This window comes from Callithrix jacchus, chromosome 4 (genome assembly GCF_049354715.1).
Source record: "Callithrix jacchus isolate 240 chromosome 4, calJac240_pri, whole genome shotgun sequence".
NCBI classification, from domain to species: Eukaryota; Metazoa; Chordata; class Mammalia; order Primates; family Cebidae; genus Callithrix; species Callithrix jacchus.
In genome coordinates, this window is record NC_133505.1 from 122,732,225 (window position 1) to 122,747,407 (window position 15,183).

General features: G+C 38.7%; 1 protein-coding gene across 3 annotated transcripts in view; it reads left to right on the plus strand.

Annotated features, from left to right (window-relative positions):
• DSE (dermatan sulfate epimerase) overlaps positions 1-15,183 on the plus strand; it is an 84,321-nt gene that overhangs the window by 31,147 nt on the left and 37,991 nt on the right. For 2 of the 3 annotated variants that reach the window (XM_035296550.3, XM_002746887.7), the window contains exon 2: positions 7,307-7,775. In XM_035296550.3, coding sequence (XP_035152441.1) covers positions 7,360-7,775 — 416 coding nt within the window. In that variant the 5' untranslated portion in view covers positions 7,307-7,359. The remainder of the gene's footprint in view (positions 1-7,306; positions 7,776-15,183) is intronic. The other variant, XM_017971332.4, reaches the window with a different exon arrangement.

Genomic DNA, 15,183 nt, shown 5'->3' on the forward strand with positions numbered 1-15,183 from the left:
TAGTGCCAGATTTCAAAGGGAATGCTTCCAGTTTTTGCCCATTCAGTATGATATTGGCTGTTGTTTGTCATGAATAGCTTTTATTACTTTGAGATATGTTCCATCGATACCGAGTTTATTGAGGGTTCTTAGCATAAAGGGCTGTTGAATTTTGTCAAATGCCTTCTCTGCGTCAATTGAGATAATCATGTGGTTTTTGTCCTTGGTTCTGTTTATGTGGTGAATTATGTTGGTAGACTTGCGTATGTTGAACCAGCCTTGCATCCCCGGGATGAATCCTACTTGATCATGATGAATAAGTTTTTTGATTTGCTGTTGCAATCGGCTTGACAATATTTTATTGAAGATTTTTGCATCTATGTTCATCATGGATATTGGCCTGAAGTTTTCTTTTCTTGTTGGGTCTCTGCCGGGTTTTGGTATCAGTATGATGTTGGTCTCATAAAATGATTTGGGAAGGCTTCCCTCTTTTTGGATTGTTTGAAATAGTTTTAGAAGGAATGGTACCAGCTCCTCTTTGTGTGTCTGGTAGAATTCAGCTGTGAATCCGTCTGGACCTGGGCTTTTTTTGAGTGGTAGGCTCTTAATTGCTGCCTCGACTTCTGACCTTGTTATTGGTCTATTCATAGTTTCAGCTTCCTTCTGGTTTAGGCTTGGGAGGACACAGGAGTCCAGGAATTTGTCCATTTCTTCCAGGTTTACTAGTTTATGCGCATAGAGTTGTTTGTAATATTCTCTGATGATGGTTTGAATTTCTGTGGAATCTGTGGTGATTTCCCCTTTATCATTTTTTATTGCATCTATTTGGTTGTTCTCTCTTTTCTTTTTAATCAATCTGGCTAGTGGTCTGTCTATTTTGTTGATCTTTTCAAAAAACCAGCTCTTGGATTTATTGATTTTTTGAAGGGTTTTTCGTGTCTCAATCTCCTTCAGTTCAGCTCTGATCTTAGTAATTTCTTGTCTTCTGCTGGGTTTTGAGTTTTTTTGATCTTGCTCCTCTAGCTCTTTCAATTTTGACGATAGGGTGTCAATTTTGGATCTCTCCATTCTCCTCATATGGGCACTTATTGCTATATACTTTCCTCTAGAGACTGCTTTAAATGTGTCCCAGAGGTTCTGGCACGTTGTGTCTTCGTTGTCATTAGTTTCGAAGAACTTCTTTATTTCTGCCTTCATTTCGTTGTTTACCCAGTCAACATTCAAGAGCCAGTTGTTCATTTTCCATGAAGCTATGCGGTTCTGGGTCGGTTTCTGAATTCTGAGTTCTAACTTGATTGCACTATGGTCTGAGAGGCTGTTTGTTATGATTTCAGTTGTTTTGCATTTGTTGAGCAGTGCTTTACTTCCAATTATGTGGTCAATTTTAGAGTAGGTGTGATGTGGTGCTGAGAAGAATGTGTATTCTGTGGATTTGGGGTGGAGAGTTCTGTAAATGTCTATCAGGTTTGCTTGCTCCAGGTCTGAGTTCAAGCCCTGGATATCCTTGTTGATTTTCTGTCTCGTTGATCTGTCTAATATTGACAGTGGAGTGTTAAAGTCTCCCACTATTATTGTGTGGGAGTCTAAGTCTCTTTGTAAGTCATTAAGAACTTGCCTTATGTATCTGGGTGCTCCTGCATTGGGTCCATATATGTTCAGGATCGTTAGCTCTTCTTTTTGTATCGATCCTTTTACCATTATGTAATGGCCTTCTTTGAATCTTTTGATCTTTGTTGCTTTAAAGTCTATTTTATCAGAGATGAGAATTGCAACTCCTGCCTTTTTTTTGCTCTCCATTTGCTTGGCAAATCTTCCTTCATCCCTTTATTTTGAGCCTTTGTGTATCCTTGCATGTGAGATGGGTTTCCTGAATACAGCACACTGATGGGTTTTGGATTTTTATCCAATTTGCCAGTCTGTGTCTTTTGATTGGTGCATTTAGTCCATTTACATTTAGGGTTAATATTGTTATGTGTGAATTTGATACTGCCATTTTGATGCTAAGTGGCTGTTTTGCCTGTTAGTTGTTGTAGATTCTTCATTATGTTGAAGCTCTTTAGCATTCAGTGTGATTTTGGAATGGCTGGTACTGGTTGTTCCTTTCTATGTGTAGTGCCTCTTTTAGGAGCTCTTGTAAAGCAGGCCTGGTGGTGACAAAATCTCTGAGTACTTGCTTGTTCGCAAAGGATTTTATTTTTCCTTCACTTCTGAAGCTCAGTTTGGCTGGATATGAAATTCTGGGTTGAAAGCTCTTTTCTTTAAGAATGTTGAATATTGGCCCCCACTCTCTTCTGTCTTGTAGTGTTTCTGCCGAGAGATCTGCTGTGAGTCTGATGGGCTTCCCTTTGTGGGTGACCCGACCTTTCTCTCTGGCTGCCCTTAGTATTTTCTCCTTTATTTCAGCCTTGTTGAATCTGACGATTATGTGCCTTGGGGTTGCTCTTCTTGCGGAATATCTTTGTGGTGTTCTCTGTATTTCCTGCATCTGAGGGTTGACCTATCTTGCTAGGTGGGGGAAATTTTCCTGGATGATGTCCTGAAGAGTATTTTTCAGCTTGGATTCATTCTCTTCGTCCCCTTCTGGTACACCTATCAAACGTAGGTTAGGTCTTTTCACATAGCCCCACATTTCTTGGAGACTTTGTTCATTCCTTTTTGCACTTTTTTCTCTAATCTTGGTTTCTCATTTTATTTCATTGAGTTGGTCTTCAACTTCAGATATTCTTTCTTCTGCTTGGTCAATTCGGCTATTGAAACTTGTGCATGCTTCGCGAAGTTCTTGTATTGTGTTTTTCAGCTCCTTTAATTCATTCATATTCCTCTCTAATTTATCCATTCTTGTTATCATTTCCACATATCTTTTTTTCAAGTTCCTTAGTTTCTTTGCATTGATTTAATACATGTTCTTTTAGCTCACCAAAGTTTCTCATTATCCACCTTCTGAAGTCTAATTTTGTCATTTCGTCACAGTCATTCTCTGTCCAGCTTTGTTCCCTTGCTGGTGAGGAGTTTTGGTCCTTTCTAGGAGGCGAGGTGTTCTGGTTTCGGGTGTTTTCCTCCTTTTTGCGCTGGTTTCTTCCCATCTTTGTGGATGTATCCGCTTGTCATCTGCGTAGTTGCTGACTTTTCGATTGGGTCTCTGAGTGGACACTCAGATTGTTGATGATGAAGTATTTCTGTTACTTGGTTTTCCTTCTACCAGTCTAGCCCCTTTGCTGCACGACTGCTGAGGTCCACTCCAGGCCCTGCTTGTCTGGGGTGCACCTCTAGCAGCTGTGGCACAGCGAGGGATGCTACCAGTTTCTTTTTCTGCTATCTTTGTCCCAGGATGATGCCTGCCAAAGGTCAGTCTTTTGGATATAGAGGGGTTAGGGAGCTGCTTGAGGAGACAGTCTGTACTTTATAGGAGCTCAATTGCTGAGCTGTGAGCTCTGTTGTTCATTCAGGGCTGTTAGGCTGCTATGTTTGATTCTGCTGCAACAGAGCTCATTATAAAAACCCTTTTTTTCTCAAATGCTCTGTGGTGGGGGGTTCGGGCTTTATTTTTGGATTTCTGTTGACATGTCCTGCCCAGCTAGGAGGCAGACTAGCCACTGTTTGCCTGCCGAGGCTCCGCCCTGCTGTTGTGTGGTTCGCCCTGTTGCTGCAGGCTCTGCTGTTCTGCTGTGGTCTCCGCCACGCCCTGCAGCGGAGTCTCTCTGTTGTAGCGGGTTGCCTCGGCAACGGCAGGCTGCGTTAGCAGTGGGCGTGTATCTCAGTAGGGACGGGTTGCCTCGGTAATGGTGGACGCCCCTCCCCCACAGAGCGTCTCGGACCATCTGCACGGGGATTGTTTGAAATCGCGGTTTTGTTCGTCCCACTGGGCTGCCCCAGACGCTCTGTCCCTGCAATCCCCTGGGCTGGCCCACTGTCCAAGTCTCGTTCAGTCTCAAGTCCAGCCCTCTCAAATCTCAGGTTGCCGGTTCAACAGGGCACACGGACAAGCACGCCCTGTGGGAAGCGCTGGGTAGGGCCAGCCGCCGCCACCCCGGCTGCCGGCTTTGCCACGCAGAGGTACTGCCTGGTGTCCCGTGTCTCCTTTATACTTGGGAATTTCCCCGTTCTGTGGGCAACAAAGATCAGTCTGGAAATGCAGCTCCGACTCACCTCTCCGCGGATTCAAGGAGCGCTCCAATCCTGGGTTGTTCTCACAGCACCATCTTGAGTCCTCCTCCCCTTTATTCCTTCTTTCTAAGTCTGCTTCAGTAAACAATAAATATTATGAACTTGTTGCTCTGGATGCTCTTTTTTAATGTTATTTTTTATTTTTCATTTTTTTAAATTGCATTTTAAGTTTTGGGGTACATGTGAAGAACACGCAAGATTGTTGCACAGGTACACACATGACAGCGTGATTTGCTGCCTTCCTCCCCTTCACTTATATCTGGCATTTGTCCCCATGCTATCTCTCCCCAACTCCCCACACCCCACTGTCCCTCCCCTATTTCCCCCCAACAGACCTTAGTATGTGATGCTCCCCTCTCTGCGTCCATGTGTTCTCATTGTTGAACACCTGCCTATGAGTGGGAATATACAGTGTTTGATTTTCTGTTCTTGTGTCAGTTTGCTGAGAATGATGGTTTCCAGGTTCATCCATGTCCCTACAAAGGACATGAACTCATCCTATTTTATGGCTGTGTAATATTCTATGGTGTATATGTGCCACATTTTCCCTGTCCAGTCTATCATCAATGGGCATTCGGGTTGGTTCCAGGTCTTTGCTATTGTAAACTGTGCTGCAATGAACATTTGTGTGTATGTGTCCTTATAGTAGAACGATTTATAATCCTTTGGATATATACCCAGTAATGGGATTGCTGGGTCAAATGGAATTTCTATTTCTAGGTCCTTGAGGAATCGCCACACTGTCTTCCATAATGGTTGAATTAATTTACACTCCCACCAACAGTGTAAAAGTGTTCCTATTTCTCCACATCCTCTCTCTTAATATATACATCCTTTCTTTTAATATATACAGTATTTTTTTTAATCATTAGTAGAATATTGTTCTGTCTCTCTCTCTCTCTTTTTTTGAGACAGAGTTTTGCTCTGTTACCCAAGCTGGAGTGCAGTGACGATCTCTGCTCACTGCAACCTCTACCACCTGAGTTCAAGCAATTCCTGCCTCAACCTCCCCAGTGGCTGGGAATACAGGTACCTACCACCACACCCAGGTTGTTTTTGTATTTTTAGTAGAGACAGGATTTCACCATGTTGGCCAGGCTGGTCCTCCAACTCCTGACCTCAAGTGATCCTCCCGCCTCTGCTTCTCAAAGTCCTGGGATTACAGGCGTAAGCCACTGTGACTGCCGGTATATTGTTCTCTAAAAGGAGCAAGGAATAAGTCCCTCGGGGGACTGAGCATTACTTCAGACCCAGCCATTTTTCTATGTTGCCAGAGACCACACCCCTCCTTACACATAACCACAGAAGACTATTTCTTTTGGCCAAGTCTCTGACCTTGAAGGATCCAGCCTGCCAGCCGCCTTGAAACTTTGGGTGCTAGACATAATACTGGCAGAGTCCAAGAGTTATTTCTATTTCACATGATTTATTTAGTATGGCTATAATAATTTTTTTTATTCATCAGAAGTTCTGCTCTTGAAATAAACGTAAAATGCTTTACAAAACCACTGCCATCAAATTTCATATATATATGTAGAAATATAAACAATTCCAGAATAAGGTAGCATCCTCAATTGATGCCACATTGCGTTTTTCTTGGAAACACACACAGGCAGTTGAAAATGTGGATTGATCTTCAATATCTGTTAAATTATTAGTTTTCCTTCTTCTGAATATGATGAGGCAGTTTTTCCTTGGAAAAACAGTTTGTGTTCAGCTTGGGAGGTTGATTTTTCACCATCGGTTTCTCCCTTTAATAATTGAAAACCACTATTCATTATTTACATAAAACTGTCTTTTTCTGGTCTGCTTTCTATAACCTTTCCCCTCTTAAGAATTTTAAGAATTCCTTGACTTTCCTCTGGGGGATTTTCTGCCTACTTTATCCCAGATGTGGGACATTGACTAGGCTGAGGTTTTGGGGATTTTTTTTATTTTTATTTTTTGGTATTTCTACATTTGAAAGACGTTCTGTTAACCAGTGCACAAATCTGCCACTGAAAAAGGGGCTTTGAAGAAAGTTAAATAGTTAAAAAAAAATGTGAACTTCGTTTAAATTTCTCACTTATTGAATGACACCAAAATCCCATATGCCCAATGAAGAAGTAGACAGTAGTTTCAAATAATAAGGGGAAAATGCACACGTGTTATTTCAGCCTTTTAATTCTGGGATTTTATTCTCCAAATGAAGGCATGTCAGTTTCTAGTCCCAGTAGCTCTGTGGCTGGTCTTGCTACATGCTTGCTGATGTCAGCCCAGGAAACACACAGGCTTGGCAGAGGTTTACACAGCCTTTGTCTTCTCTGTCTCCACCTTCTGCTCACATAAAGAGAGTATTTAACCTTATTCATATTATTTTGTCTGCTTACAGTTTTACAGATATATTGATCCTAATACCGGGTTCAGAAATGTTAGGAGGAGATATGTTAGAATGAAAGAGGCTGTAGTAAGAAATACAGGATTATTCTCACTCATAGGCGGGTGATGAAAAATGAGAACACATGGACACAGGGAGGGGAGTACTAAACACTGGGGTCTATTGAGGGGAAAAGGGGAGGGCCAGCAGGGAGGGGAGCTGGGGAGGGATAGCATGGAGAGAAATTCCAAATGTGGGTGAAGGGGAGAAAGGAAGCAAAACACACTGCCATGTGTATACCTATGCAACTGTCTTGCATGTTCTGCACATGTACCCCAAACCTAAAATGCAATAAAAAATTAAAAAAAAAAAGAAAGAAATACAGGATTTTCTGGGTTTTTGTAACATCTACTCAGATAGATGATTGTTCATAACCAGCTTTTGTTTATCATGGTTTATGTATTAATGTCTAAAAAATATCATACGATCTAATTTTTTTTGCATGATATTATATGAGTAGAATACCAAGGATAATTTTTTCCTTACTTGAACAAATATTATACATTTTCCTTAAGTCTAAAATTCTGTTTTCCATAATGAACACAATTCTGATGCAGTATGTTTAACTCTATAAAATCAGAACTTATTGTTTTGGTAATTTTCTTCCCAATTCAATTTTTTGTTATTTTTTTAAAATCTAAATTCATAGCTTTATTTTTAAATATGGTTTATACCTCCCCTATGTTTCCACACCTTTACTATCTTCTCTTGGCTGACAGACACTTTTTTCCTTTTTATCTCATGTAGGATCTTTCGAAGATGGTTTGGCTGCCTTGGAGATTTGGAGATCTGATGCCACGATGAGGACTCACACACGGGGGGCTCCCAGTGTGTTTTTCATATATTTTCTTTGCTTTGTGTCAGCCTACATCACCGACGAGAACCCAGAAGTCATGATTCCCTTCATCAATGCCAACTACGACAGCCACCCCATGTTGTACTTCTCCAGAGCAGAGGTGGCGGAGCTGCAGCTCAGGGCTGCCAGCTCACACGAGCATATTGCGGCCCGTCTCACGGAGGCTGTGCACACGATGCTGTCCAGCCCCTTGGAATACCTTCCTCCCTGGGATCCCAAGGACTACAGTGCCCGCTGGAATGAAATTTATGGAAACAACTTGGGTGCCTTAGCAATGTTCTGTGTGCTGTATCCTGAGAACATTGAAGCCCGAGACATGGCCAAAGACTACATGGAGAGGATGGCAGCGCAGCCTAGTTGGTAGATTTTTGTCTTTTTCTTCTTATTGTAGTAATTCTGCATTATAAAGAAATGAGTCCATATGGAATCTCAGAGGCCAGATCTCTACATACCTCTGTGTGTGTGTGTGTGTGTGTGTGTGTGTGTGTGTGCGTGTGTGTGTAGGTTGGGGGGGTGTTGTTATTTGTGTTGCCAGGGTCTTATGAATGGCCTTAGTTTCAAAAGATGTGGTAACTTCCATGTGTAAAGTTAGAAGGAAAGTATTTAGATGCAGCCTAATCTAAGGAAAAAATAATTTGTGGAATTGAGTAAAGAGTATCATCTTGATTCTTGAGAAGTTTTTCCTTCATGTTCAGCATCCATATATTACTATCATTTGATGTTAGGTTTTATTGACCCCAAATGGTTAAAACTTTTTGCAGCAAGACATTTCAAGTAATTAAGACTTATTTGCATTTTATGATGATAAGGAACTAAAGGTGAATGTGATATGATTGGTGGCAATTTATAAACACACCCTCTTCAGTAACCAGCAGATTTCTGAGACCTGTAGAAAAACCAACATTATCGTGTAATTGTGTGAGGAATTTTAATTTTGTAATAATTTAGTTTCGGAAGTTTATGATCCGAGAACAAATTGCTGTCTTTTTAATTAGCTTAAATTTATTTTATTAATTTATAATTAATGCTTCATATGCTTCTGAAAAGATATGGGATGAGTTGATTAAACAAAGGATTCTTTTTTTTTTTTTTATTGAGATGGAGTTTCGCTCTTGTGACCCAGGCTGGAGTGCAGTGGTGCAATCTCGGCTCACTGCAACCTCTGCCTCCTGGGTTCAGGCAATTCTCCTGCCTCAGCCTCCCAAGTAGCTGGGATTACAGGCACACGCCACTATGCCCAGCTAATTTTTTGTATTTTTAGTAGAGATGGGGTCTCACCATGTTGACCAAGATGGTCTCGATCTCTTGACCTCATGATCCACCCGCCTCGGCCTCCCAAAGTGCTGGGATTACAGGCTTGAGCCACCGCACCCAGCCTAAACAAAGGATTCTACAGATGTTTTCACTTATACTATTTTTAAATATAAATTTATAGTTCAGTTGCACCAAAAGAATTTACAGATTGTGTGAAATATTTTTTTAAAGGTTATGTAAGCTGTCTCTTTTCATAGGGCTAGAGATAGCTCATTTTAAGTGCTTAAAAAAAATCAGTGAATACACCTAATGCTATAATGAATTATATCTTACATGTCACAGCAGTGAAGGATGGTGGTTTGCAAGGGTTCCAATAAATTTCTGGAGTTTTTTAATGAAAAGTATTATGCAAGAGTTGGCATTAAATCCATATCAGAGCTGATATTTTAGGCCTGTTGCTAAGTATATGCACTCATTTTGAAACTTACAATATTGTAGGTTGAAAAGAATTTTTATCTGATTTGTTTAAAGCTTAGCCATGTATGTAATTGTTTCTGACTTTGACTAACATTAACTGATCTTATTCTATTCTTGACACCAAGAAAGAAAATAGAAGATGTATGAAAACATTTCTTATATTTGAACTACCAGATTACATTATCAAATGCTACAGTAACTCACTAATTGATTTGTTCAATTGTTTAAAATGGCAACCATATTTACATTATTTAGAAAGAAACCTTTGTCATCTAGAAGGTTCTTTCTCATCAAAGTTCTTTTCGTTTGAAATAAGCGGATTTTGGCAAATTAAGATATTGATGTAAATGTTTCAGAGATAGTGCCTGTAGAGGACCGTGTATTTAATCTCACTAGAGAGTAACGGACTGTGAAATACCGTTTTTGATGGAGATTGTTTAGCACAATACAATAACATTGTGAGAATTGTACAAGACTAATACAATTTTCTCATTATAATGTAAAATATTTGTGTATACAACTACCAATAAATGAATGCTGCCTTTAGGATGAGACTCCTTCTATGATAAGAGAAGTAAATAACTTCAAAGGAAAATTATAATTTTTACATAGTTTCCACAAGTCCAGATTTACTGATCATTGGAGGTGTATAGAAATTTACTAGGGGTCTAGTTCTTTATTCATGACAGTATTGATAGAAATAGGTATAACTCTAGGCCATTATCTAGTAAACTAAAAGCCAGTTTTTGACTTAATAGAGCTGAAGAGTTGACTTTTTTCTCTTGACCTTCAAGGTATAATCTTAGGAATGTACCTATACATCTGGTTTCTGGTTCCAGAAGTGATCTTGGCATAGAAAGATGAGCTACTTGAACATTTTGTCTTGGCAGGTACTATTATTAAGTTATGTTTTTAATGATTTTGCAGAAATTTTAACATCTTAAAATCTACCACATCCAACCCTTAGACTTTTATGTTTTCATTTAGATTTGTGGTTGAAACCCAATCATTTTGTAATAATTTATAACAATGTCCAGTGATTTTACAGTTCAATTACCTCTTTTTCAATTGCTCAATTAATCATCCTCACTACATACCAAGAAGTATACAGTGAGTGTTGTCATTGTCTTCAGATATAGTTTACCTATAGATTTCAGAAAAAACAAAAATCTAGCTGTTATTTACAAAAGAGATCAATAATTAATATTATGAAAGTTAAAAAAACTTTTTACAATAGCTTTGTCAGGCTGGTTGCATTTGCCATTTTACTTGAAGAGCATTTCCACTCTTTTGAAAACCAGTAACTAAATTATTTTCATTCACTCATTCATTTGATGAACAAGCGTTTATTGAGCATCTACTGTGTACCGTGCACTGTGCTGGGGTGATGGGGATTCAAAGATGAAGAAATAGCCCAGTAATTTTATAATTTGTACCTCAGGTAAAGAGTGCAAACATTGGGTTCTTAAAGGCTAAGCTAGGGATATTTTCTCTGCTCAGAATTGAGTGTGTAGATCATCTCGTAAGGAGTTTCCTTAGTTTTCATTCATGATGTAAACATTTGTATCATGCTGCACTCTAGTGTGGTAGAAAAGCACCAACTCTGGAGTCATGCGGCCTTTGAATCCCAGCTCCCTCAGTCTTCAGCTATGTTACTTCAGATAAATTTTCTTAATTTGTGTGAGCATTAGCGTCCTATTGTATAACGTGGCAGTGACGACCCTATCTACATTATAGGGTTACTAGGAGGATTAAACGTGATAACCAGTGTAAAGTATTTAGCACAGTTCTTATCACATAGTAAGCCCTTAGTAAATGAGAATAATGACAATAATGGTAATTACTGATGCCGTTGTTTTACCTACCTAGTACTTAGACCCTATTTGGTTTATAATTTTGGTATATGTAGGCTCCAAGGAAATAGTGTCTGTTTGGGGATTTTACTAATCTTAATTGTTGTCAAAACTAAAACATCTGGTTAACTCAAAATTTTCCCTTGGCTTTGTTCCATTAAAACTCATTTATGCTCCCCTGGGCCCTTTTTAAAATGTATACAAGCATCTAATGTTAACACTAATGAAGAAAGTTTAGGGGAAAGTAACAATGATGTGTCATTTGTTTGGTATTAAAAAGAAGTACATATGAGATATACATGCATACAAGTTTATTAATGGGGTTCATTTCATTTGAATATCTAGTAAATACAGAGGTTAAAGTTCACATCTATAGATTCACTTAAGAATCCTAAAGAAGAAAGGTTAAATGGAAAATATCCAATTGTACTGTGTCCATCTAATATCCTGCAAAGTAGAAAGGGAATCTCATAGATTGATAATGATAACAGTGATTGAAAAATAACAGCCTTATTGTGTGTGTCTCTGAGTATCCAGATAATTGGGCACACAGAAAGATGAGACTTATCTATGTGCTATATCTACTTTTTCAGAGGTGCTTGCATCCTCAGAAGCTCTCTCCTGTTTCTCTCCCTTTTGCTAAGGCTCACACATTCTTCATTACAGTAAAAGTAACAGAGTAATTTAAGCTTGTGCTGAACTTAGTTTTAAAAATAAAGTATAAAAAGATGATTTTAATCCAATATATAATGGCAAAATATTATTAATTTAAAAATTATAATGGCAAAGATATCACCAATAATGTCTTTTTTTCCCCTTTTAATTAAGTTTTTTTCCCTCTATAAAGCTTGCCTTCCAAATGAAAGCTAGGATTTAAGTTGCATTTGGCCCTGTGTTATATAAAAGCTTTATTAGAACTTAACAGGCACTACTTTTAGAAAGCTTTAATGAACTAAGATCGTAAATCTAGGGCTGGTAGCAATGGAAAATAGTTTATCATACTTAAAGTGAGTTCACTTTTTTTTTGGTATAGTATCACCTAGATATTAAACATACAAGTTCTGTATATGCCAATTGGCATATGGGGCTATCCTCATAATTAATGGTTGCTTTCTGCTTTCAATTCTTATTATAGCTTTTAAAAAAAAAAAGCAGAATTCCAAATAACTGAAAATCATCCATCAGTTTTTCTTTTCTTGAGAGCCTAAATAAGGCAAGAAAAACAAAAACAAAACAAAACATAAAAAGTGCTTAGTAGAGATTTAAAAGGGATTTTTTTTTAATCGGTTTTTAGGATTTGGGGGGCTCAGCACATATTATTCCACTCTTCTAAAAATTTTTATAACTTATCTCTACTGTAACTTTTCCCCTAGAAGATTAAGGAAGCATAAAATATTATGCTTCAAATTAGGAGTAGCTGAGAAAGAAAAAATGGGGGGAAAAGATTGGAGACATTGACTAAAGAAGCAATGTGACAGTTGCTAAAAGGCATCTAAAGTGGGCCACAAATGGATACTGTGAGATTTTGTTTGTTTGTTTGTTGTTTGTTTTAGCAGCAACGAAAGTAGGCTTAGTAAGTTTTGAAGTTTACAGTGACTATGGGATCAGTTACTCTGTAAAAGAACTGACTAATCTTGGCCCAAGGATCAGAAGGAAGTTTCCCATGGGTTTTTATGAAGAACCGTCACAGCCTTCTCATTCTTGCAGTGCACGTATGATGCATTGCACAGTGTTATTTCTTTACACCAGACTGACCTGAGAGTGGGACCATGCCTGTTTTGCTCATATGCATATCCCTTGATGTAGGAACTCAAAGGATAGTTTACTAAAACCTTGATCAGGGAGGGAGTGGGGATGGTGGAAAGGATGGACACATGGGTTAGCCCAGGCCACTCTTTCCTAGTCTAGCTTAATCCTTTGGTAGAGTTTTGTATATGTAGAAAAATGAAATGACTGCATTTCCACCAGGCAGCCTCCCTATACATTTTGTGTCTTAGCCAAGCTCTTGGTAGATGGGTTGCTATGAGCCTAACATTAAACTTCTCAGCAAATTCTTAGTGATTTTCCAGAGCTAAAAACAAACAAAGTATACTCAAATAATTATTAGAAAATGCTACAGATTCTGAATCACTTAGGAAAGGTGCAGTTAAGTTTGCCATATTTCTCTGAATAATATGAGAAGATGAATATTTTTAAGACAAATTTAGGATAGGATTGTAACTGAGAGCCATTTACTGTTCAAGCCCCGGTTGATAACATAGAATCATCCAAGCATCCATTTCCAAGCAGCAGGCTTTTCAGGGATCTTGTTGTAATTTGTAAACTGAGGAACAGGCCTGCCTCAGTGATCTTTGGATCTGTCCTTGCATCTTGGCTCTGCCATTGTGTTAGCCACTTGTCCCTTGACAGGTTCTTTACGCTCTGTAAACTTGGTTCTTCACCTGTAAAATATGGATTATTTTTCCCACACCAGATCATCCCAAGGACTGAATGCAGTAATGCATATAAAGCTCTTAGCATTATGTGCCTGGCACATAGTTTTACTGAAAAGTTTGTTATTATTACACAGAAATAGGTATGAATATATAACTTTATTTTTGCTAAGTTTCTTGGCACACAGTACTCCATTTTACCTATGCTGTCACACTGGAGTTGTGTTTTTGAAAAGTATTTGTTGTGAATCACTAGTTCTCTTTTTCTTTATAGTATTTTTGCTTACTTATCATCAGACAGAAAATAAATCACAGAGGAAAGAAATTACTTCACTCTTGCATTGGAGCCAGTTAGCAACAGGAAATCAAGAGAACTGGTGAGGGAAACAAAGAAAGTTGAATTTTGAACAGAGAAGTAATTGTATTTTTTTTTTTTTTTTGCAACAGACTGAGTATTAAATTATTGCCTGTGATTGCAAACTTCTGGATGGTGTCATCTGAGAGTGTATTTGCAAAAATAAAATACAATTATAAAACATAAAGAGAGGAAAAAAGAAAAATCTACGGCATATTGAAATGAACCAGTCAGTTTCATTGCTGTACATATGAAAATCAGGAGTGTGCCTGCCTTGCTCAGCATTGCCTGCTGAACTTCAAATGCAGTTCTCTGCAGCTGTTTCTCAGGCTTTTTACTTTTCAAAATTACACTTTAAGACTGAGAATCCAAAGTGGGGAGAATATAGCTGGGCCTCAACACGTGGAACCACAGCCCTGTGAGTAAAAAGATCAGGTTTTCTTCTCATGACCTTAGGAAGACGAAGGCTGGGTGCAGCTTGGCCCAGAATGCACCTGGAATCCATTAAAGTGGACTCCTGGAGACAAATGCTGGGCTGTCAGAAAACCCAGCCCCTAATTCCCCTGGTTTTTTCTCATTCATGTTTTTGCCTTTTTCTTACCCTCCCCACTCACTCTTTCTGCCTCTCTTTTCATTCTGCGACCTGAGGGAAACTTCCCTTTCATCCTGCTGCAGAGACTTAAAAATATTATAGAAGGGTAAAAGAACTTATGAGGCTTTTTACAACAGATTCTTTAAAATTTACAGAAACACATAGCAATTGGGAATTCACTTCTTGAATGCTGTTTATTAAGGTTGTGGCCAGCATTGCTACAAATGTATTCTTGGGCGGGAATCAAGGTCAGGTGCCCTGGTGGTGGGAGGAAGCAGGTGAAGAGGAGCCGAGGGGGAGGCATAGGCAGGTGTGCAGATTAGCTGAGCAGCCCGGTTAGGTGCCACTGGACAGTTGTGTGTTGCACAATCACACCTAAACTGTTAGCGCTCAACTAATTTAAACTCTTCCAATCTGTTTCAAATGCAGGTGAAGATAAAGTTATTCTAATAATGCTTCTTTCTCACAATAACTTTAAGGAATATTATGACAGTTCTAAATCAGACACGATTGAAAAAGTCTGAAGATAATTTTCTTTGTAGGATATGTTTATTGACTCTTAAGATTCATTATTGGTATGATTCAGTATTGAGGGTTGATTGATTCAATATTGAGATTCTGTGTTGAGGGTCATACCAATACTGAATCTTAAGATTTAGTTAACTTCAGAAATTTGAAGTTAATTTTCTTTATAGGATATGTTTATTGAATCTTAAGATTCAGTATTGGTATGACTGTCAATACATCTCTGTGATGACTCTTCTGCCTCCCACTCTTTCAGTGTCACTTGTTACCTTTTTAAATG